The sequence below is a fragment of the Gekko japonicus genome, unplaced genomic scaffold (assembly GCF_001447785.1).
Source record: "Gekko japonicus isolate JY-2015 unplaced genomic scaffold, Gekko_japonicus_V1.1 scaffold3477, whole genome shotgun sequence".
NCBI classification, from domain to species: Eukaryota; Metazoa; Chordata; class Lepidosauria; order Squamata; family Gekkonidae; genus Gekko; species Gekko japonicus.
The window spans coordinates 200,065-222,253 of NW_015169280.1; the positions used below are offsets into that span (position 1 = coordinate 200,065).

The window sequence follows — 22,189 nt, forward strand, 5'->3', positions numbered from 1 at the left end:
CAGCTGTGCCAGAGCTTGTGACTGACCCAAGGTCACGTCAGCAGGTACAAGTGGAGGAGTGGGGAATCAAACCCGGTTCTCCCAGATTAGAGTCCGCACACTTAACCACTAAAGCTAGTTAGGCTTACAGCTTTATTTGGGATGACCTAGCAAACAGATTGCTGGAATATGAGGTCTTGCTTTAAATAGGTGTCATATTTCAGTGATTGCTGTAAGCCCTGTAAAGCGTCCCGCCTGTTCAGTCCAGAGTTATCAGATGGAAACTTTAGCACGGTGGAAGAGAATTGTCTCCTCCAGACTCTGAGAGCCGGTTTGGTGTAGTGGTTAAGTGCACGGACTCTAATCTGGGAGAACCGGGTTTGATTCCCCACTCCTCCACTTGCACCTGCTGATGTGACCCTGGGTCAGTCACAAGCTCTGGCACAGCTGTCCTTGAAAAAGAGCAGTTTGTGTCAGAGTTCTCTCAGCCCCACCCACCTCACAGGGTGTCTGTTGTGGGGAGGGGAAGGGAAAGGAGTTTGTAAGCCGCTCTGAGACACCTTTGGGTATACAAACTGAGGAACCATTGGCCAAAAACCATTGGCATGAGGAGGAATTCTTATATGTACATAGATATATAAATAGCATGTAGTTGAAATAATCTTTAATACTGGAAATTTGGTGGAGGGGGTACCTTACCCAATCAGTTATTTTTATAGTTAATGGGAGCTTTATTGATATGAGCTGTGCTAGGTGGTCAAATTCAATTATGATAGACTTGCCCTGATGAATATGTATCTTCTTGAGGATGGCTTTGTCCATGGAGAGGATAATAATTTTGTTAGTATAATTTATTTATTTATTTGTTTTATTGTATTTATACCCCGCCCTCCCCACGAACGGGCTCAGGGCGGCTCACATAATGAGGGACATGGAGCAGTGGAAAGACAATATATCTGTTGGATTTCTTCCTATCACAGAATTTCTGTGCTCAGAGCTTGCGCATTTTTGATAGGCTTTGGTCCAGGACAGAGCTTGGTTGCAATACTGCAATACTGATACTTACTTGCTGGTGACTCGCACCCAGGCTTCTTGGGAGCATAGAGGAGTAGCTTTCACAAGGAACGCAGATAGGCCACACTCAGAAAGGCACAGTTGGTATGGAGCAAGGAGAGGGCCCCTCCCTGTGGCAGCCTATGCTGATACTTACTTGCTGGTGAATCACACCCAGGCTTCTTGGGAGCATAGAGTAGCTTTCACAAGGACCGCAGATAGGCCACACTGATGTGGAGATGCTCAGAAAGGCACAGTTGGTATGGAACAAGGAGAGGGCCCCTCCCTGTGGCAGCCTGTATACAAAATGGCTGCTGTCTGCACCATCGTACGTGCATCCTCCGTTTTTAACCCTTCCGATCCCAATTATAAATGTTTCTTCCTGTCTGAGAGTGTCCTATGGCTCATTCACACTACTGGTGAGTTGATGTGCCCTGCTCTCTAACTTCGGTCTGTCCTGTGTGCTCTGCTCTAGTTCTGTGATGGTCCCTTCTGAAAGCCCTTCCTTCCCCACAGCTTTATAGGTCTCCATACCAAGAACGGTGATTCCCTCTCTCTATTTATGTGCATGTAGGTCTGGTTTTGTGCATGTAGGTCTGATTCCCCCCCCCCCTCCCGTGGGTTATGGATATCCCTTATCTTGCTGTCCCTCCTCCTCACACACTAACAGTTTCCCTTCACCATTACTACTGACAGATCTCCTAAGCGATACACCCAAAGGTCTTTATGGATTCTTCATCTCTTTACTAATGGGCAGTTGGTCTCATCCTGCTTGCTAGGAGAGCACCATCAGAGAAAGGCAGGCTCCTGCAAGACCACAGTATCTTATCTACAGAGGTGGCTGCCCACTGTTTCTCTGAATGAGTCAGTTCTCTCTCCTTGCCTCCTTTGACTCAGGGGGAATGTCCTGAAGTTGAACAGTGACTCATACAGACATAGAGGGGTGAAAAGTATGCTTCCAGTTTTAATTTAGGGAGGGAAAAAATTATGCCTCCATTATCAGAAGTTTGGAAAAGGCTATATTCCTAGCTGTTACTGGGTACACGCTCAAAACTCCTTGAGGGGAAAATTGATTTTACATATTACCAGAACGTGTTGCAGAACTTTCTACCAGAACTGAGCCATTGGCAGCACCTAAAATATAAAACTTGATGCAATAAAATGCCAATTGAGCCTTCGTTTCGATGCAAGGCCTGTTTTGTCTTCATGTACATTAAAAAAGGCGGGAAATTTAGGGCCATTATATACTACTGTATGGTCTATGGCTTTGTCATGCAGCCTTATTTTGGTGATGATGGAAGATGGGAAGTTTTTAGTTTGTACATACGGTCAGGAATACTAATTGGCCAACAGTTTCTTTACACATCTGTTGATGTGCCTCGCCATTTAATCCATGTCTCAAAAACATGATTTATCACAACAAAATGTTTTCTTCAGAAGACACTGAATAGTCAGGTTCTTCTGTTTAACCCCAAGATGCCTTGTTTTTTAAATATACTATGTTTCCCACTGTCAACTGGCTTCCTTCAGCACTGTCATGAGATAACATGTTGAATGTGCCGACTTCGAAAAACCAGGCCGATTGAAAGAAGTCCTTTCTAAATCTGTTGGGTGTCCTGGTTCCTTAACAGCATACTATTGTTCACCCTGCTCTTGGTGCTTTAAGCTCTTGCCTATGAACTTTGGCATTTGGACGAAAACTCTACAGCCTCAAGGAGTGTCACATCTGGGCAGTTTTTCCTCATCCCAGTGGTTTTTATGGCCCACGCAGTTTCCTTTCCCAGTGCTGCTCTTCTTCATTATTCATGTTGACAAGGGACGTTCCATCTGTAGACTGTTTTCCCCTGTTTCTGCTTCTTCATTTCTTGTATTTTTTGTTTCTTTTCTACTTTCTTCTTGTTGTTTCCTTTCTTTCTCACTCTTGTGCTTTTTTGTCCTTTTGCTTGTCTGTTTATTTTCACCCTGTTTCTCCTCTCTTCCTCTCCACTTCCAACTTCCTCTCCCCTTCCCTTCTTCCTCTCCCATCTTTGGTCCTATTGAAGTTGAGCCCAATGCCGGGACACCACGCCGTAGACCTCTCTCCTTCTGCCCTTGCTGTGCCCATGAAGGTAATGTAACATCTTGCATACCCTCCATCTCCTTCCAAAACCGCACTTCAATTGGCGTAGGGACATTAGTAAGTTAGTGACAGAATCAAGTGGTTCACCACCAAATTTTCCTCTTCTTTCCTTCGATATCAATGAAATCCTCTGTAACTATCTTGTTATGAAGCATGCCTAGCAGTATCTTAAAGGTACAGTATCCCTTTCTTAGCTGTACATTGTGGGGGCAAGAATAGCTCTCCCAAGTCATTGGCGCATTTATCTGCATTGGTTGTGGTGTCACCCCATAAAAGCTCCTGTTTGGCATGCTGGTTTTCCCCAAAGGGATCACTGGAGAAGGCATGTAGCTCTCTCCTTAAACCAAATTACACTAGCAGATTAAAGAAATACTGCATCTCTTGCTATGACTGGTTTGCCCATCTTCCCTCACCTATGAAATGCTAACCTTCTGACCTACCATAGCCCTGATTGGTCTGCTGAGGAACTTTTTTTTTTCACTTGTCCCAGGTGGACCCAGTTTTCCATGTGAAGTTTCTGTTTCCCAAGGCATGGGGGAAAGGGGTGGATTGTGATTACAGTGTGTAACTTCTGCTAACCACTGTATCTACTTTCAATGATGCACCTTCATTAGTTAATTCATACTTCCTCCCCATCCCTTCCATCTCACTCTACTCATTGGCTGACACAATAAATAAATGTTTTCATAGATCAGTGGTAACATGTATTTTGGCTCTTTTGTCCAGAAGATATTCCCCCTCCCCAGACAGACTTACAATGGAAAGGGTGGGAAGATTTCCCAGTGCTTTTCATGGCTCCACCATACCGGGCATTTGCATGGATAAGCTTCCTTTCTCTATCCACCCTGGCTATGAGGGCACCTTGTGCAGAGATGCTCAGAAAGGCACGATTGGAACTGGATAACGGAGGGGTATCGCATCTACAACCAAGAGGCTATAATAGGTTAGATTAAGGTTTTGTGTTTACATCCAGTTATCTTGGATCAGTTGCCGTCTTAGAGCTTCACAGTCAGAAAAGAAGATGATGAGTTTGCCCTCCATGTTATTTTCCCTAGGAATAAAGGTTGGATGAGAGGCCTTAGATATCAGCTTTTCTACATCCATGGACCAGTGTATTCTCCTGAGAGCAGTCCAATGTCTAGACAAGTACTTTTGCTGCACAAATTGACTACCTTCCCCTACGATCACAGATGGTCTGACTCTGTAATAATGTCAGCACCATCTGACAAAATGGTGCTCCATAGCTAGGAGCGCATGCTTTTTAGGCAGATCAGAGAACAGCATATGAAATCCCCCCCAAAAGGAGTCATAACAATAGCATCTTTATTTTCCATATTAATGAAACTATGGGCAGATACTTGGCCGCGCTTGGATTAAGATTCGGTATAGTGACCAGCAATGCTCCTTCTAAGCTGTGGAGTCTTGTGAGCAAAAATTCTACTTTGTGAGCTACTGGCATTAAAGTTGTGAGCGAGCGATTTGGCTACTGCATAAATTAGTTTGCTCTGGAGCCACACTTCCTGAGCGAAGACAAAAGTGTGTGAGCCGGAGGCTAAACAACTGTGAGCTAGCTCCATATTAATTCAGCTAGAGGGGACACTGGTGACCAGCTGCCGGGTGAAATGTTTTGACGGTCACATCTGGCTTCTAGGTCACCACTTTGCCATTCCTTTTAGAGTTTCCACTTTGGGCTTTCATGTGCCCACCAAGAAGACTCTACATTTTGGAAAAGCCAGAGCAACTTTTGATACAGATTTTGTGCTCTTTACCTGTAGCTAGGCAGAGATTCCATATTATGGTTTCTGCCTTCTTAAGAGTATTTTTGTGCAGTAGTTTTACAAAAGAGCCAGGTGGTACCAATGAAATGTAGGAATTACTTCCCTGTAAGGGACTGCAGTGTAGCAGTTGTGGTATAGCATACCAGTTTCTTAAACCTTCCCTCTTCAAGCACTTTAGCTAAAAAAGATGGAAACAGATAATCGATACAGGGCACCTTGAAATGATTCGCTAAAATTGATGCCCTGCAGGACATTAGGAAATCATGTAGGCTTGTGGTAGGTAAGCAGGCCCTCTTGATCAAGAGGTACAAACAGGACTTCACTTGCATATGAGCTGATCTTCAGGATCTAGGCCGAAAAGTGGTGTTTTCTGGAGAGCACTGTCATAGTACTTTAGTAGATACGGATTGTATGTGATTGTAGCATTCTCTGTTTTACTGAACCTGAAGATCTTCATGAATGGCCATGGTATGTTGACCTTTCCCACTGGGTCTTCTCATTTATTCTGGAAGACCTTTAAGTTAAGAGTGGGCTGGCCCCTGTTGGTATTTTGTAGTGCCATTGAGATTTTATGCTGATTGCGATTAGGGCCCCCCCCCCCCAAATTGGATTCTTTTTATTGTAGATGGTGACTATTTTAATTTGTTAGCTGCCTTCCTGACATGTGGAGGCCGAAACGTGGTCTATGAGTATTCTAAATACAATTTTGAAAATACTGATCAAGAGCAGGTTTGGATTTGAAGGAAGTGCTGGATGACGTTCTTGAAAAGCTGCCACTCTTTCTCCTGCTTTTCAGATGTTTGCGTGTACAGATTTTCTTCATTCCAGGTTAGAAAGTAATCTGGAAATAGCGTCGAGCAGAATCTGCATTTGTGCGGTTTGGGGACCTGTTTAAAAGAATGAAAGGCACCTAGGAAGTGTGTTGAGCGGATTCACTTGGCATGAGCATTAAAAGCCAAGAGGAAGGGAAAGTGTTGATGGTAGAAGAAGCGGATGACTTTACAAGGAGGGAGTGCAGCATGCAAGGCTAAGAGTCAGTGCAAAGAGGGCCAAAGTCAGTCTTGAAGCAGTCTGGTAAGGAGCTGGTGGGGCTAACTTCATACAGTCTCTGCCGGCCGATTGCTCAGCAACTGTATGCCAAGATGGAAATTGGGAGATGAGTACACAGGGAGGGTCAGATGGCGTTATGAGCGTCCACCTAGCTCCCCTTTGGTACCTTCCCAAATGATGAGTGAGAACATACCCGACTTGCAGTAAGCATCACTGTGTTCGGTTCCAGTCGAGGGCGATATTGAAGTGCCTGGATACATCCAAAATGAAAGGGATGATAGAATCAGGGTGCTGAGCAGAACAGCATGACTCTGGCTACTTGTCTTGGGGTGAGGTGCAGTGGGTAAAGATGGCTTCAGAAGAGACCTTTACGACAGGAGATGGTGGTTCTCCGTCACGTACGTTGTAGGCAAACTTCAGTAGATCTGATGAGAGTGCTCTGGCAGCATCTTGCTCGGCTTTCTTTGCACATTTTGCCCCGCCATGTTTGCTCCCTGCCTGCAGGGGTGGCTCGTGGAGACAGCAACGAATCCTACCCAAAGTTGACCCACATTCTTCTCTTGGCAGGCATGGGGAAGAAGGACGACCCCAAGCTAATGCAGGAATGGTTCAAGCTGGTGCAGGAGAAGAATGCGTTGGTGCGCTACGAGTCAGAGCTGATGATATTGTGAGTGAGCGGGGGAATTTCTTCACGTGGCCCACACAAAGTGGGAAAGATGAGACCACTGCCTACGGGCAGGCAGACATGTAGAGCCGGCCTCCATCACCTGTTAGGCCAGCCGTCTCCAACCCAGCCTCTGCCCAGGTGTTTCTTGACACCCACTTGCTCTAGGTAGAAATCCAGAGGGTTTTAAGTGGAACAGATAAAACCACGGGGTTCTGAGCCTGTGTAGCAAAATGCTGAGCCCACTGCTTGGCCATAGTTGACACAGACTCTCTTACTTTTCTGGTCTTGGCATCTTCTCCCCATGGCTACATGGGAAGGAAACCTTCCCCTTCCTTTGGAAGCTGAAACAGAGCAGTATCTCCTCTTTTGGCCAAAGACCTGATCCCCACTTCCTCCCATGGTGGCCATTTTGTGATGGCTTCGTCCCAGTGGCAGCCATTTTGTGGTAGTGCCCCTTGTCTGTTCCAGCCGTGCCTACCAGCTCACCAAGGTTTTTGTTGTTGTTATTTATTGGGCTTATGGATCGCCCAATCCCTGCTACTGCAGGGCTCTGGGTGATGTATAGCAATGATAAAAACATCAAACATAAAACATCTGAATAACATTAATAATAGGGGTCCCTGACTTAGGCTATACAGATGAACAGTATTGATATAGGGATTAGCGTGTTTTAATGGTTACTATGACTAGGACTGGTGGAACCCAGGTTCTACGGTGCCACAACGCTTGCCGGATTGTCTTGGTCCAGTGGGACATTCTCAACCTAACCTACCTCCCAGGATGGATATAAGAGTAAAATGAGAACCACATATGCTGCTCTAAGTTCTTTAGAGGAAAGACAAGATAAAAATGTGTGTGATCATACACAGGGTTAACACGGTAGAAAACTACGGTTTCTCTGTTAATGATAAAGACATAAGTACGCTGCTGGATCAGTCACACATCCTATTTCCTACAGGGGCCAATCACACACCCCTTGAAGGCCTGCAAGCACAGCACAGAAGGCAGAGTGTTGCCCCCCAAACACACACAATTAATATTCAGGGAGATGCTGCCTCTGAACATGGAAGTTCCATTTAGCCACCAGGACAAAACTGAATTTGTCTTATCCCCTTTTAAAGCCATAGGCCCACCTCTGTGTTATAAAATTCCACACGTTGTATGAAAGAAGTCCCTGTTTGTGTCTATCCTGATTCTACTGCCCATCATTTTCACTGGGGTATCCTCAGATGTTTTAGTATCATAAAGAAGCCTATTGAAGAAGGGTGGTCCTGTTCTCAGAACTGAGGGGTGACGCCAGGGACATTCAGCTTCCTGACCGTCTTCACATACTTGGTCAGTAAATTTAGACTCCTGGCCAAATCACTATGACTAGAAAACACACATATTCCTCTGTGTCTCCTTGCAGCGCTCGTGAGTTAGAACTGGAGGACAGGCAAAGCCGGCTACAGCAAGAGCTCCGAGAGAGGATGGCGGTGGAGGGTAAGAACATGGATTTTGGTGAACAGTTTGGCCCCAGAAGAATTTTACTTTTTCCAGTGGCAAGCACATCCCTGACAAATCAGGAGAAACAGCAGGTGGTGCGACAAGACACTGTCGACGTGGCGTGCCATGGCACCATTCATGGGTCCCCAAGAGTGAAAGTCAGACAGACAGACAACCTTTATTGGCATGTAAGAGATAAGATAACATTAAAATTTAGGAATAGATCAAAGGTATGGCTGTCGAACAGCCAACAAAAAAGAACTGATCAATTAATAGTTTCCCTGGTTCGAATTACAGATTGAAGAAAACGAGCAACAGTAAAAGTTATAGAAGCGTTTTGCCCAGAGAGTAGCAACTGGACCATGACACTCTCAGGGAGACCACGCCATGTAAAAAGATGGGTGTCCAGAAATTTTCCTTGAATCTTAGTATAAAATGGACAATTTAAAAGAACATGGGCAACGGATTTGATAGCACCCTGACCGTAGCGGCATTGCCTATGTTCATAGGGGATTTTTTGGCATCTTCCAGAGAAGATGGCCGATGGGCATATGTTAAATCTGGCTAACATAAATGCCCTTCTTTGATGGTGATCAGTTAGAGAACAAAAATAAGTAGGTGTCTGGCCCAGTGTCTGAGATAATCCCAGATGAACTGGGAACAGGTTTTCCTGGCTGCCTCAGTCAGGCGCTGAAATTGAATATCTAGAAGCCTGAGTTTAATTGTATAAAATATTGTGGAGGCAGATGATAAGTAAAGCAGATCTAGATATATTCCTAAGGACCTAATTTTTTTTGGACTAATTTCAGCCAATTAGTTTCATAATGATCTGTCAGCATTAAAAAGGTAAAGGAATTTGGGTCAGGATTAAACAGAAGCCGCAGCCAGAATTTGATGGTCAGAAGCCAGTTCCGAGTTTCCAGCAGCATCTGGCCGGTTTCAAGAAGATCGCAGCGTATGGGACACAATTAGGGAGTCCAAGGATTTTCCACAAAAAAAAGGATTGTAAACCCTCTGCTGATTGGTTAATTGCGCTTATCGAAATGGGAGCACCAAATAGAAATTGTGAACTAGATTTTGTATTGAAGGCTTTTAAGGCCATTGGGCCATATCTATTGCCTCTCAAGTAGAAAAAGCGGGCGATGACCTCAGCACTGTTTCTTGCTAGAGTAGTAGCACATTTGCAGTGAGTAACCCAGCTCCCATTGTAGTAGAAATTGATCTCCAAGTATTTAAATGATTTGATCTGCTCAATGGGGAGTGAAAGTCATTATCAGTTCCGTCTTTCAGTTCTGAATATTCATGCATTCAGTTCTGAATATATGAATATATTTTTAAAGAAGAATTCAGAAAGCTCTATTCATCTGAACCACAACCTGTCTCTGTGGCCTAGTTCTCGCAAAGAACAGATGAGGTCGGAAAGCTGAGCCTGGACTATGTGATTTCTGACTGCAAGGATACTTTCCTGATAGAATGCTCCTCCCTTTAAAAAAAAAAAAGAAGCCCCTGCATGTGGAAAGCGGGTACATCAATGAGATGAGTTATAGCCTAGCATTCTCTTGGCATTCTAGTTTTCTTTTTTGTAAGAACTTTGTGCGCGTGTGTGGGATCGTTCCATCACCTACGCTCTGAACTGAGTTAAGAGTGCTGGTGGATTAGTATCTGGGAGACCCAGGTTCAGATCCCCACTCGTGCCATGGGAATTTGCTGGGTGACCTTCACCTACAGTTTGTAAGAAGCTCACTCTGCCCATTCTTTTATTTATCAATGAAACGGGTGGAGGGGACTCATGTGACCCAGAATGCACTGTGTCTCGTATAAACAAACAAATAAAAGGGAATGTTCTAACTTTCAAGTAGCCATGTCCTATAGAAGAACACTGGTGTATACCTCTTTTCAGTAGTAAGTCTCAGCACATCTGATACCTCTGAGCTAAAGCTTTGGATACTTCTCTCTAGATCACCTCAAGACGGATGAAGAGCTGTCTGAGGAGAAGAGGATCCTGAATGAAATGCTAGAAGTGGTGGAGCAGAGAGACTCTCTGGTGGCCCTCCTTGAGGAGCAGCGGCTCCGGGAGAGAGAGGAAGACAAGGACCTGGAGGCGGTCATGCTATCCAAGGGGTTCAACTTGAACTGGTCCTGAGCTTACGCTGTTCCCTGCTGCTGATCGGTGACGTCCTGTTGGCGTATGCTAAGTTGGCTGGAGCTGCCTGGGTGGTGGAGGCAGCTTGGTGTAGAAACCTCATTGGACGGGGTTGTTATTTCAGCATCTGACTGCTTGAGCTAGAGGCTCCCCCCTCCAAAAGAGGCCGGTTCTAGAGGCGCCGAGTCCAGTGTGGGGTCTGCAAACCGAAGCCTAAGGTGGGCGGCCTGAGGTTGCGTGCCTTCCTCGCGGACCTGTGCAAGAGGCCATTGAGGGGTGTGTTGTTTTTGTCTGTTTATTTGTTCCGCATTCTTTGAGAAACTGCTCACAAACCTTCTTGGAAGGAGATTGAAAATATTTTGTGTTGTTGTTTTTTAAAAAAAAACACACAAGCAAACCTGATCCAGGTGGACTTGCAGCCTGTCCCTTTTCATGTTTTGCCTTAGTTTCTCATTCCCCCCCCCCAATATGGAGGAGAGAAATGGCTTATCTCTTCTGTACAGAACGGCAACATCCTGCAGCAGCTCCTAGGAGAGCCAACCCCTTGACCCGGAGAGTCCCACCAGTCCCAGAGCTCGGAAAGGTGTAGATGCAAAAGTTCTCCCCACCAAAGAAGCCTGAAGCTGCCATTCATTTATGTGGGCATGGAAGGACCCCGGAGACAGAGAGGACTGGAGTCTTGTCAAGGCTGGTTTTAGTTTGAGACACACATGGGTCTCTGCAAAAAGTTTGCCGGTTTCTGCAAGAAGTCCCTGCAGCCCACCCACCAGTTGCCATGGCCATCAGAAGGGAATCGGGGGGGGGGGGGAGACATCCCTTCTCAACCCTTTCGTTCTCTGGACTGAAAGCAACTGTGTTCTGCTATCCATTGATACGCTTAAAGAAAAAAGAAGAGGACAAATGACTATTGAAGTTCTCCGTTGTGAACATTTTGACACTGGAAAGTGCTGATTTATGAAAATGGGTTGATTTTGAAGCATTTTGGAGGCAGCTGTTTCTAAGCGTCCTCCAGCTTCTTAATACCCAAGAGCAAACCCTTAAGACTGTTCAGGAGGGTGGTTTTTTTTTTTTAATAGGGGTGTTTTTCTTTTTCTTTTTGCACATCGGAAATGAAGCAAAAGACCTGCCCGGGCCCTTTAGTCACTTTAGGATCCTTTAATGTTCATTAACTTATTTTATTTTTTTTAATACTTGAAAAGAAGATTTGTGTTTATACATTTCTAAGCGAGCGGTGAGCGAGTGATGATGGGATTACGTGTGCCTGCTGTGTGCCCCCCGTCCCCCAATCTGTTTTGTTTCGTCTCATCCGACCTCTCCCTGAGTCTACTCATTAGGGTTCTTCTCAATGGTGTTTCTGTTACGCGTGCTCAGCCATGGAGGGGAGATGCTTTTGAAGTCCCAGAGCATCGAATCTGTGTCTTGGACTGCCCCTTGAACCGTGTTGAAGTGCCCACCCCTTAAAGATGCAGGATTTCCAAGCAGATTCCTTGACAAATCTCCCACCTGCTGCAGAGATGGTCGATGTTAGGATTTTTCGTCCTGCACTCATTCTCCGTGTTCTGCTCCCTGAATTGATGGGAAAGGTTATTTACTTAGTTTAACTCCTGCTGCAGGTTTTGCAGCGAAAGCACTCCAGTGTGGAGGCACGGCCGCTCCCTCTCTTCCCTATGTCCACCCCCCCCCCAGTGGATCTAAAGGGCAAGCCATGCTGGTACCTTCCAGCCTGCCTCCAAGTGAAGGATTAGCACAAGCCCCACTAGGTCTCCCCCAAGCCTTCCTCTGTAGGGGTCAGGAAGGGTTTGGGGGCTTAGGGCTCCTCCTCACCCAATGCCGTAGCAAATAGAACACAACACAGACTAGACTCTTCTCTGTCACCAGCTGAAAGGTCCCGTAAGCACACAGTCCTTTGCCGTATCTCCCTGGATGGTGCCAACCTGCAGCTTCCAAACTCTGTTCTTCATTTTAATTTTTTTAAGGTGACTTGGCCGCGAGTATTGAAACGATGTTTATTTTTATCTCTGTGGACGTCTAATGTGCTGTTTCTTTTATTTACAGCCAAGGGAGATGATAGTCCACTTTGGAAGGGGGTGAGGAATGTCGCTTTTGGTTCCCAGGTTTAAGACAAGAACAGCATTTCTGTGCCGTCAGTCATATGCAGAAGAGAGACTTGCAGCACTCTGCTTTCCCAGAATGCAGTGCTTTGACAGAGAAAAAACACTCTTGCCACAACTCTCTCAGAGGGGTAAGAGCACTGTCCCGTAATCGGTTGGCAGGTGAAGTAGCAGTCCTTCAGAAATTGCTAGCCCAGTTTGGGTGAGACGGAGCCACCAGGGCTTCCTCGCTGTCATCCGCGGCTGGTGCCTCCGAAAGGGGACCGCAAACCATTCTGCCAGAGCTCTGCGGGTGCCATTTCAGCACTGCAGTGGGGAAAAGTTAAGCCTTCCAGTTAATGGCAAATGACCCCTGCTGCTTGTCTCTCAGAAAGCCGAACAAAGGGAGCATGTGTGAGATAATTTAAAAGAAGACAAAAATCCTTAGATGTAGGCTGAGCGTTCAAGCAGAACTTGTGTACCTTTTTTTACGTCACAGTGCATTAAAAGTCAGTCTAGGTACAGATTCCTGGGGGAAGACATTGCCATTTTTAACCTACTTACAAACAGCAGGCCTTGGAGCCTTTGCCTGAATTTAAGTGTGTGAACAGGAGGCACCATTTCCTCAGTAGGACTGTTTCTGCATTTTTACGTAGGAGCCTTTCCAATTGGTATGAAGGGCGTAAAGGGCTGCCAAAGAGAGAGAGAGGGCATTTTCTCCTCATATATGATGTGCAAATGGCCTCCTTATTTGAATGTTAAAAAGAAAGAGATGCTTCAGATGTTAGGAGTATTGTTTCTCTGCTTTATTATTTTTTTAAGTGTCTTGGTGCAGACTGATGAAGGTGTTGCAGCTGACTGGTGAGACTTAATACAGCTCTTCCTTCTAACTTGTAATGTTACACAAGGTTTGCTTTTCTCGTAGCCATGCTTTCTTTCAGCAGCAGGTAGCACGCACAGGGGAGCAGTGCTTCATATTTTTAAAAGATCTTTTTAGTGTCCTGAACGGGTGGTAAAAGACCGTCTTAATCTGTTCTCAGCTTTTCTAGTTTCTTTTTAAAATAGTGCTTGAAATTGAAGATTTTTGTTTTCGGGAAAGGAAACCGAATTCTTACAAACTCCTAAGAGTTTTCTCAGCCTGCGTTCCTAAAATCTAGCTGTGGGTTATGTTAGCTCCTGGAATTAATAATCCACACAGAAGTAGACTGGCCTGCACAAAAAGAGGATATATAGAGAAAAAGATTGGTCCAACAGCGTGGTTACATGGTCCCCCCCCCCCCAATTTTAATACGGTGAGTGCACAGGAAGTTTCCAGTATGTGTCTCAGCTGCTATCGCTTTTCTGCAGACAGTATTGCTCCATTCAAGGATAACGTCTCTCTTTTTAATTACGTCATGAAACAGAAGCCCTTCACGGGTTTTGCCAAGTGTCCCTTAATGTCCTTCCTCCACAAAGGCATGGCCCAGAGTGACAGTCCAACCCCCTTGGTTCATGCTGCTCTTCAAATGGGATATCTGTACATTTTGATCTTTAGGCTAAGTGGGGCTGAGGGCTTAAAGGAAATCATCCAGGTGGAAGAGTCGCATTTAAACTCGGGCATGCAAGCGCCTGCTTTCAGGCCTGCCCACTTATTTTTCAGTATGTTTCCTCGGAGTCTGGCTGACAAGAGGGTTTGTAGGACTGGCGTCTTTCATATTCAAGATTTCAAATTCCAGCCCAACTCTTCGAAAATCTGCACATATACATTTTTGAAGCTGGTCTTTCCGTTTCCGGTGGATTTTTTTTTTAAAGTGTGCGTATCTCTTTTATTTCATCTCGTTTTCCAGTCGCCAATTCAAATTTAATTTACAAAGCAGGGTGTTCAAGGGTAGGCATTATAAACAGAAAGGGCAGAACAAACCATAAAAAGTAGATTGACTTGTAGAGTTGGTTGGTGTCCTCCTGCCAGGATTTCTCTTTCTCCCTTCACATTTACATTACTATACCGCTGTTGATTTAAACTCAGCAGTTGGATCCCACCAATCGCTTTCGTGCCTGTGAGGGATTTTTGCCAGTTCAGCCCTGGCTTCCTCTGACTCCCCCCCCCCCTCAGCAGCATTTGGGGAGGGGGTACGTTTTAGACTGCAGCAGCAGCAGCAGCAGGGGAGCGGCAAAGAAGCCAAACTCTGCTGTTGGAAATCCTTCAGCCAGTTTAGATTTTCAGTTGTGAGTGTTGGATATGGTCTCTTTGGTTATCCACGAGCCACTTCCCTCAAAGAGAACAGGAATGTCAGACTGTACATTTAAAAAGCCTGGTCTTCTGTGGGGGGGAACGTTATTCCCCAAAGGAAGTACAGTCTTGTTTTGAGGGGTTTTTTTTGTTTTTGTTTTTTAATTGGCTTTTGGGGAATGGATCCTTGGAAATGGGCTGCCTCCTGCAAAAGCTGATAAATCACCTCCCTCCTGTCATTCCCATGCAGTAATTCATTCCTGAAGAAGAGCAATAAAATATTTCAGTTAGGAGGTAGGAAATCCTAGGATTCTCTCATAGCGCAATAAGGCGAGGCCGTCACATTCTTCTATTGTGTTTGCTCCTGACTGCACACTGAACATCTAAGCAGTCTTGCTTGTTGTTATATACATGGTGTATGCACCCTTTCTTTGATTTTCATCTTGAGTTTTGTGAAACGAAACCCTGTATTGTAGTAGAAAAATGCCACCTCTTTCTCCACCAGAAGTTAGGAATTGTATAGAAAACATTTTAAAGTGCTTATCTAGTTCCATATGAGAGTGTTGAAGCTTGAAATAACCAAGGATTCCCTTGTTGGTAAAGTGGTAGGGAGAAAGCTAGCTACACAAAAGCCCTGGAATGTGACTACAGAAGTTTTAGTGCCAGAGTCTGAGTTTGTAGAACCTGGGAAGGCAGAAATATATTGCACAGGCAAAATGCACACCAAACGTGGTCTCTGAAGATTTGTGCGCCTCTGAGTTATTCTAGGTTGTCTAGGGGAGGTTTTCATGGGATCACTACCCATTCTTGCCATTTAGGAAGAGGAAAATGTGGCTTCAGTCACAGCATCTTCTCCACCGCTGCAGCCCAGCAGCAAAGGGAGTATGGCTGTACGCTGGAGATTAAAGCGTCCTTTCATCCAGGACGGAGCTATTATTCCACAGTTTTATTTTCTGTAATGTCGATCAAAGAGAGGGTGCCTGCTTTCTTTTCCGAACAGCGTGGGGAGGCTGACTTCATTTAGCGACGCCATGTGGATTAACCCCCTTCTCCACCCGTGCCAGAGTCCTGATTTGAATTGGGGCCTGCACCGCAGCTCTTTGAGGGCTCTGAACTAACAGAGCACACGTCACCCACCATCATGTCTGTTCTGGCCACGATGAGGCAAAGTACGGATTGTGTTTGTCGGTAGGATTGCAGACCATTTCTGCTATGCCCGCGTCAATACGGCTATTAAGAACCAGCCTTCATCCTGTAAACTGATAGGAATCTGGCTGGCCTTTTATGCCTGCTTGTGCTCTACAGCAGTGCAGAAGAACGTCAGTCGGTATGTCAGTTCAGTATAAACAATCACGCTTCCGTCCCAAGCTGCCCCATGCTGGACAACTAGAAGAGTGCGTTTCAACTCTTAACAACATCACAAGTCTGTTTCCACCCCTACAGTTTTCGCTCAAGCCCCAGTAAGGGTCTACATCTCCATGTACTGAATGTAGAGACAGGCTGGCTATATTTCTAGCTTGAATGGTGGATTTTATTGCTCCAGGAACACGAATCGTATTTTCTCTCCCGCTGTCTTAACGTTTCCTGTAAGACTTTATGGCCTCCGTGGTCTCATCCGGGAGTCTCGTTCTGTCTTTTAAGTGCAGCGTTTGGCCCTCCTTTTTAGGACATGGTGCTAATGCAGAAGTAACAAGAAGCACACTTGTTGCTCTCTCTGTGGGTTTTTAATCTTTTCTTTTTTTAAAAAAAAATACAGAATGCTTCACAGCATCCACAGTTACGTCTACCGTTGCATGATCTACTAGTGTGAACTTTTGATAGAGGGGAAGAAACACCCCAAAACTATGGTCACCCCCTCCTCCAAATGCTCCCTTCGTTTTGGGTTTAAGAAAACAAATTTAACCAGATTGTTTACATTTGGACTCAGAGAGGAAAGTGTGTGTGTGTGTGTGTTTCAAATTCATGAGTTTTTTAAAAAACATGCTGTGAGTTGGGACTGTTAGTTTTTCTTTTTGCAATAAAGAACATCATGAAGCAGGTGGTTGATGCTTAGAGGCAAAGGAGAATCCCTCCCAGTGCCTGATGCGCATAGAAGCTCCCAAGGATTCCCCCACCTTCCAGGGCACAATTGATGGAATTTCATAAGCGGGGTAGAGTTGAACGGATGAGAATGTCACTAAAGATACAGGTTGGGGTAATGTCATGTTCTGATGGCATTTCAGTAAATTAATTTTATATATGTGTGTGTGTGTGTGTGTGTGTGTGTACACGTGTACAGAGAGAGAGAGAGAAAAGTACATTTGTATGTCAAAACCAGTCCCAGTGAAGGGATTTAATGTGGTACCTTCCCCTTGGGACAGGTGGGAACTCTGATATTCAGACTGTTTTATAGCCGACGTCTGTGCAGTGTAACAGGAAACTGTGTTTACTGTACTTTTTTCATGTCTAAGAAACCCAAGTCCGTTTTACTCTCCCCCCACACACACACTTGGTTGCATTTCATTCTGTATGTTCTTATGCACACTTGTGTTGATGGTGTTAAAGATTTTAGCACCTTGGGTCGCCAACTAAAAAAAAAAATAAAGTCATTAATTTTTTTCTTACGTTGTTATTGGCTGAAGTTTGATTTGTTTTGTGGTTTGCAGCTGCATCACTACTGCAGGAATCAGAAATTTACTTTTTAAATGCCTGTGGATGGCTACAGAACAAGCCACTTACCTACATACAGAAGCCCCAGTAGCTCTTGGCTGTGCTTTTGAACAGTGTTCCCTCCAAGCTGAGTTATTGTGAGCTAGCTCACAATTTTTTAGCCTCCAGCTCACAGATTTTTGTCTTAGCTCAAGAAGGATGGCTCCAAAGCAAACTGATTTATGCAGTAGCCAAATTACCTGCTCACAACTTTAATGCCAGTAGCTCACAAAGTAGAATTTTTGCTCACAAGACCCCACAGCTTAGAGGGAGCATTGCAAGGACCTTTGTGGTTTGAGAGACCGGTGCTCCTGCCTCCATCCCATAGGTCTGATTGGTGTCTGCAATATTTTGTTTAACAAAACCTTGTACTCTGTTGTCCATGTACCAAACAGCGCCCTACCGCGGTGAGCATGTAGTCATTTACCTAAGCCACCTTGATAATTTTCAAAAAAATTAATGAAGATTTATTTGACTGCAACAACAGCAAAGAAAAGGAACAAAAATGTGAAGCTGCCTTATACTGAACCAGACCATCGGTCCATCAAGGTCAGTATCGTCTACTCAGTCTCAGGTGGAGGATTTTCATATCACCGACTACCTGGTTCTTTTAACTGGAGATGCTGGGGGATTGAACCTGGGACTTTCTGCATGCCAAGCAGATGCTCTACCACTAAGCCATGGGCCCTCCCAAACATACCAAACAAGTACGTTGGCCAAGGATTTACCCATTAAAAACTGTCCAGTTGAGCATACAAACAAAAATATCAACGTTGAGTTATCTATCCTAATTCTACTTCTAACCAGCGTTCCCTCTAAGCTGAGTTAGTGTGAGCTAGCTCCCAGTTTTTTAGCCTCCGGCTCATACATTTTTGTCTTAGCTCAGGAAGGGATGGCTCCAGAGCACACTAATTTATGCAGTATCCAGATCGCTCACTCACAACTTTAATGCCAGTAGCTCACAAAGTAGAATTTTTGCTCACAAGACTCCACAGCTTAGAGGGAGCACTGCTTCTAACTGTTCTGTTGCCAGAAACCTTGGGAAGCAGTGGAATGATAAAGAATATTCCTTGTCACGTGATAAGTTAAGTGGTGGTGCAGTGGTTAAAATGTGAGACCAGGATCTGGGAGAGACCCAGGTTCAAGTCTTCATTCTGCCACGGATGCTCACTGGGTGACCTTGGGCCAGTCATCTCTCTCAGCCTAACCTACCTCACAGGGTGGGGGCTGTGATGATAAAATAGCAGAAGGGAGAATGATGTTTTATTCGAAGTATAAGCTTTCGTGTGCACACACACTTCTGACACAACAGAATAAAACATCAAGCCCTGTTTACAAGAAAAGAGAGGGGCAAGGGCAGCTGTTAGGAAGGGCCACTCAGAGCCAAGATGCATAAGTAGAGCCGAAATCGGATCAGATGGCAGGTAAGACCAATGAATGGCAGCAAATTAGCACATAAACGCAAGAGCCAACAAAGAGAGGTGAGAACGAAGCTAAGAGTCCAGCGGCACCCCCAAGACAAACCAAGCTCAACCCTATGTACATGCAAGAGCAGAGACTCAGCACATTGTGCACTTTTTCACATACACTGAAACAGAGTTCCTCATATTACATGCAGATGGTGGTGGGAGTTAGTTGCCAGGAAGAGCTGATTAGAGTCAAGATGCATAAGTAACTGAGCAATAAATACAGCTAAGATTGGAATAACACATTTGGTAGGACATGTACATAGCAGCAAATTAGTACACAGATAATAAAGGAGTTAACAACAGATGTGAGAAACAAGTTTGAGTCCAGTGGCCCCTTCAAAACCAACAAAGTTTAATTTCTGGTATAAGTAAGAACTGAGTGACATAGCATGTGTAGTGAGATAAGAAGCCGATATCTCTGTTAAGCTCTGCGGGTTCCATTGTCCTGAGTATTGTAATAACTTGTAATTCAGCAATTTCCCATTCCAGTCTGTTTCTGAAATTCCTTTGCAATAAAACAGCTACTTTGAGGTCCCCCATTGAGTGCCCAGGAAGGTTGAAATGTTCTCCTACAGGTTTCTCAGTTTTGTGATTCCTGATGTCCGATTTGTGTCCATTTATAGGGTTTGTAACCTGTTTGTCCTATGTAAAGGACTGAAGGGAATTGTTGGCATTTAATGGCATTTATTGGCTGTAGTTACTCTGATGAAGATATGTGGTCAGATAAACATACCATTTAGCCTGCTTTAACCGCAAACAAGCCTGCTAACCTAGTAACATCCAGCATAGCAACATTTACCTCAGACAAATGCCCAAGATAATGGAATAGCTCAGGCAAGTGGGACATTTCCAGTGTTTATGAGTGTGGTGCAGTTTGGGTCTGATCATGATTAGTAAATTCCCAAGTGTACATTCCTACATGATCCATTTTCCCACATAAGATTATTTGCTGGGCGGGGGAAGAGAAATGTCTCCAGTAAAGGAGTAGTGGCCATTCCACCCCAGTACAAAGTTATTATGGTTAGGCCAATGGAATTTGGTACATCCTTTGAAGACTTCACAAGGGGGTCTATAACATGGAGAAGATTTGCTTTGTTTCTGGGAAGATCCATACACAAAAAAGGTGGTCTGAGACAGTTTAGGCCTTGAAGGTCAAGAGCACCACTTTGGTTTGGGCTTACAGACTCCGGAAGCTGACAGAGATAGTTAAAGTTGTTATGTTATGGACTCAGTAGCTCACGCCGTCGAAAACATGGCAGCTGCATCCTGGACAACTAGCAGTTCCCAAGCACTCTTCAAAGAGCCCAGTGTCAAGCACATTACCACAGTCTCATCTGAATGTTGTAAGGTATGAGTAACTGTGGGTGGTGCTGACTTTTATTATGGACTGAGAGCACATGTGATTGTGAGAGGGATAATTTGTGCGATTAAATTCACCTCCAGCCCTGAGTTCACTGTCTAGATGACAGTTTCCTTAGCGTACAGAGCTTGGTCATCCCTGATCTTTACTGCAGTGTTGATTCAGCAGCAGTTGCTGGAATCACCGCCCTTTCCATGGCCCAGACACCCTGCAGGAAATCATCAGGGCCCAAGTGGGAATCAGTTTTGTGGGGAAATCCTAAACTTCATCACTTAGCTAACAGTGAATCGCACCCCCAGTGATCTATAAATGATGTGGCAGAATCAAGTTGATGAGATTTCAGCCCCTCCCCCCCCTTTCCTGGGGTATTAACACACAGGCCCAGCGAAGACGGCAACGCCCTCTTAATTTTCCTTTGGTTTCGATGAGTTGACACTTTCTGCATCTTTGTGAGTTGGTGTTTTTTTTCCTGCCCACTCCTAAATGTGTCATATCTAAACCTCCCGTTATCTGTCTCCTCAGCCTACCATCCAGCAGATGGCGCCGTAGCATAAAATTCTGGCCATTTTGCTTCAGCCATTTTTGTTGTTGTTCAGTCGCACAGTTGAGTCCGTCTCTTTGTGACCCCATGGACCAGATCACGCCATTTACATTAATAAAAAAACCAACCAGACACTATTAGCCATAGCAACTCTCGATGCACAGAAAGCTTTTGATCATTTGGAATGGGACTTTATCACTAGACTGCTAAGAAAATTAAATATTGGTCAATATTTTATGAATGCAATTCAGTCAGTATATCAAAAGTTCAAAGCTAGAGTACAAATAAATGGTTTTGATTCTGCTAGTTTTCCCCTGACTAGAGGAACTAAACAGGGCTGCCCCTTGTCAGCCCTTTAGCCTTTCATTAGAACCTCTGGCAATTGCAATAAGGGCTAATAAGCAAATTCAAGGTCTAGAGATAAATGGGCTTGTACATATGATTAATATGTTTGCAGATGATGTAGCTGTATTAATGGTAAATCCTAAAGAAGCACTACCTGAATTAATGAAGAGAGAAATTGCAGGATTACGTATTAATTATAAGACGTCTGGAATACTATACATAAAACCAAAACTGAGTGGTTTAGATATTTAGTGGCTCTTCCAAGCTTTGAATGTACAGATTACAGCTAAAGCCTAGCTGTCCCCCCTTTTGCAAGACCTTTCAATTTCATTGTTCCTTGATTTCTTCATGTAGCCCCCTGAAGACACTGGCTTGATGGGCCATCCGTTCCACAGCCCTCCAAGTGAGGGTGGGAAAAGATAAAAGGAGAGAATGCTGCTAAACTTTCCGTAGCTAGAAGTATCAATAAAGACTTCCATCCATTGCTCTTGTGACAAAGTTGAATTTAGGGGCCACACAGGCCTGTAGCCAGAATTTTGTAATTCAAGGGGTCTTTAAATAAGTCAGGGGGCACTGATGTCACAAAATAAAATAAAAATTAAAAAAACTCACTTTTGCAGCATTCACACTCTGCTTGCCTACACGGGGAAACAAGCCATGCTTGGGGAAGGGGTGGTGGTGGGGAGTCCTCCAGGCAGCCCAGAGAGTTGGGAGTCCTCCAAGCAGCCCAGAGAACCGGGGGGGCTGGATGGAAGTCAGGGGGCCAGGCCCCGAAATGCCCCACTGTTGCTACAGGCCTGGGGCCACATAGGCCAATATCACTGCTGTTAGCAAAGTATTATTGGATCAACAACTGTCTCTAAATAATGTACCACTGTAGGGGCTATTCCAGTGATAAAATTATAGTGCTTCATCTTCCGTTTTCTTGAAAACAAGTTCCACTGATTTCAGTTCCCGAGAAGATGTGGTGATGGACAAGAACAGCATCCCCATGTTAGATTCCTCTTCCTGCCCTTGTAATGTGTCGTCATGAAAATGTAAGATGCAGCACGTTGGGTGTGCTCCTCCTCTACCTCCACCAGCCCATAAAATGCGGCAGAGAAAGGCACCATGCGAAGAGGAGCTCGGTAAGGTGTCACTGCTCTTTTCAGCAGCAACCTGTGTCGTCAAGTCTTTTTCCGGCCTTTGTGAGCATGGGAATGCATCCTGAATG

The 22,189-nt window shown here is 44.8% G+C and overlaps 1 protein-coding gene across 1 annotated transcript in view; it reads left to right on the plus strand.

The window, feature by feature from the left end:
- Positions 1-17,135, plus strand: part of LOC107114958 (protein-methionine sulfoxide oxidase MICAL3-like) — a 125,270-nt gene extending 108,135 nt beyond the window's left edge. The window contains exons 22-25 of the mRNA XM_015416565.1: positions 3,075-3,140; positions 6,547-6,646; positions 8,055-8,128; positions 10,090-17,135. Coding sequence (XP_015272051.1) covers positions 3,075-3,140; positions 6,547-6,646; positions 8,055-8,128; positions 10,090-10,274 — 425 coding nt within the window. The 3' untranslated portion in view covers positions 10,275-17,135. The remainder of the gene's footprint in view (positions 1-3,074; positions 3,141-6,546; positions 6,647-8,054; positions 8,129-10,089) is intronic.
- Positions 17,136-22,189: the final 5,054 nt, after the last annotated feature.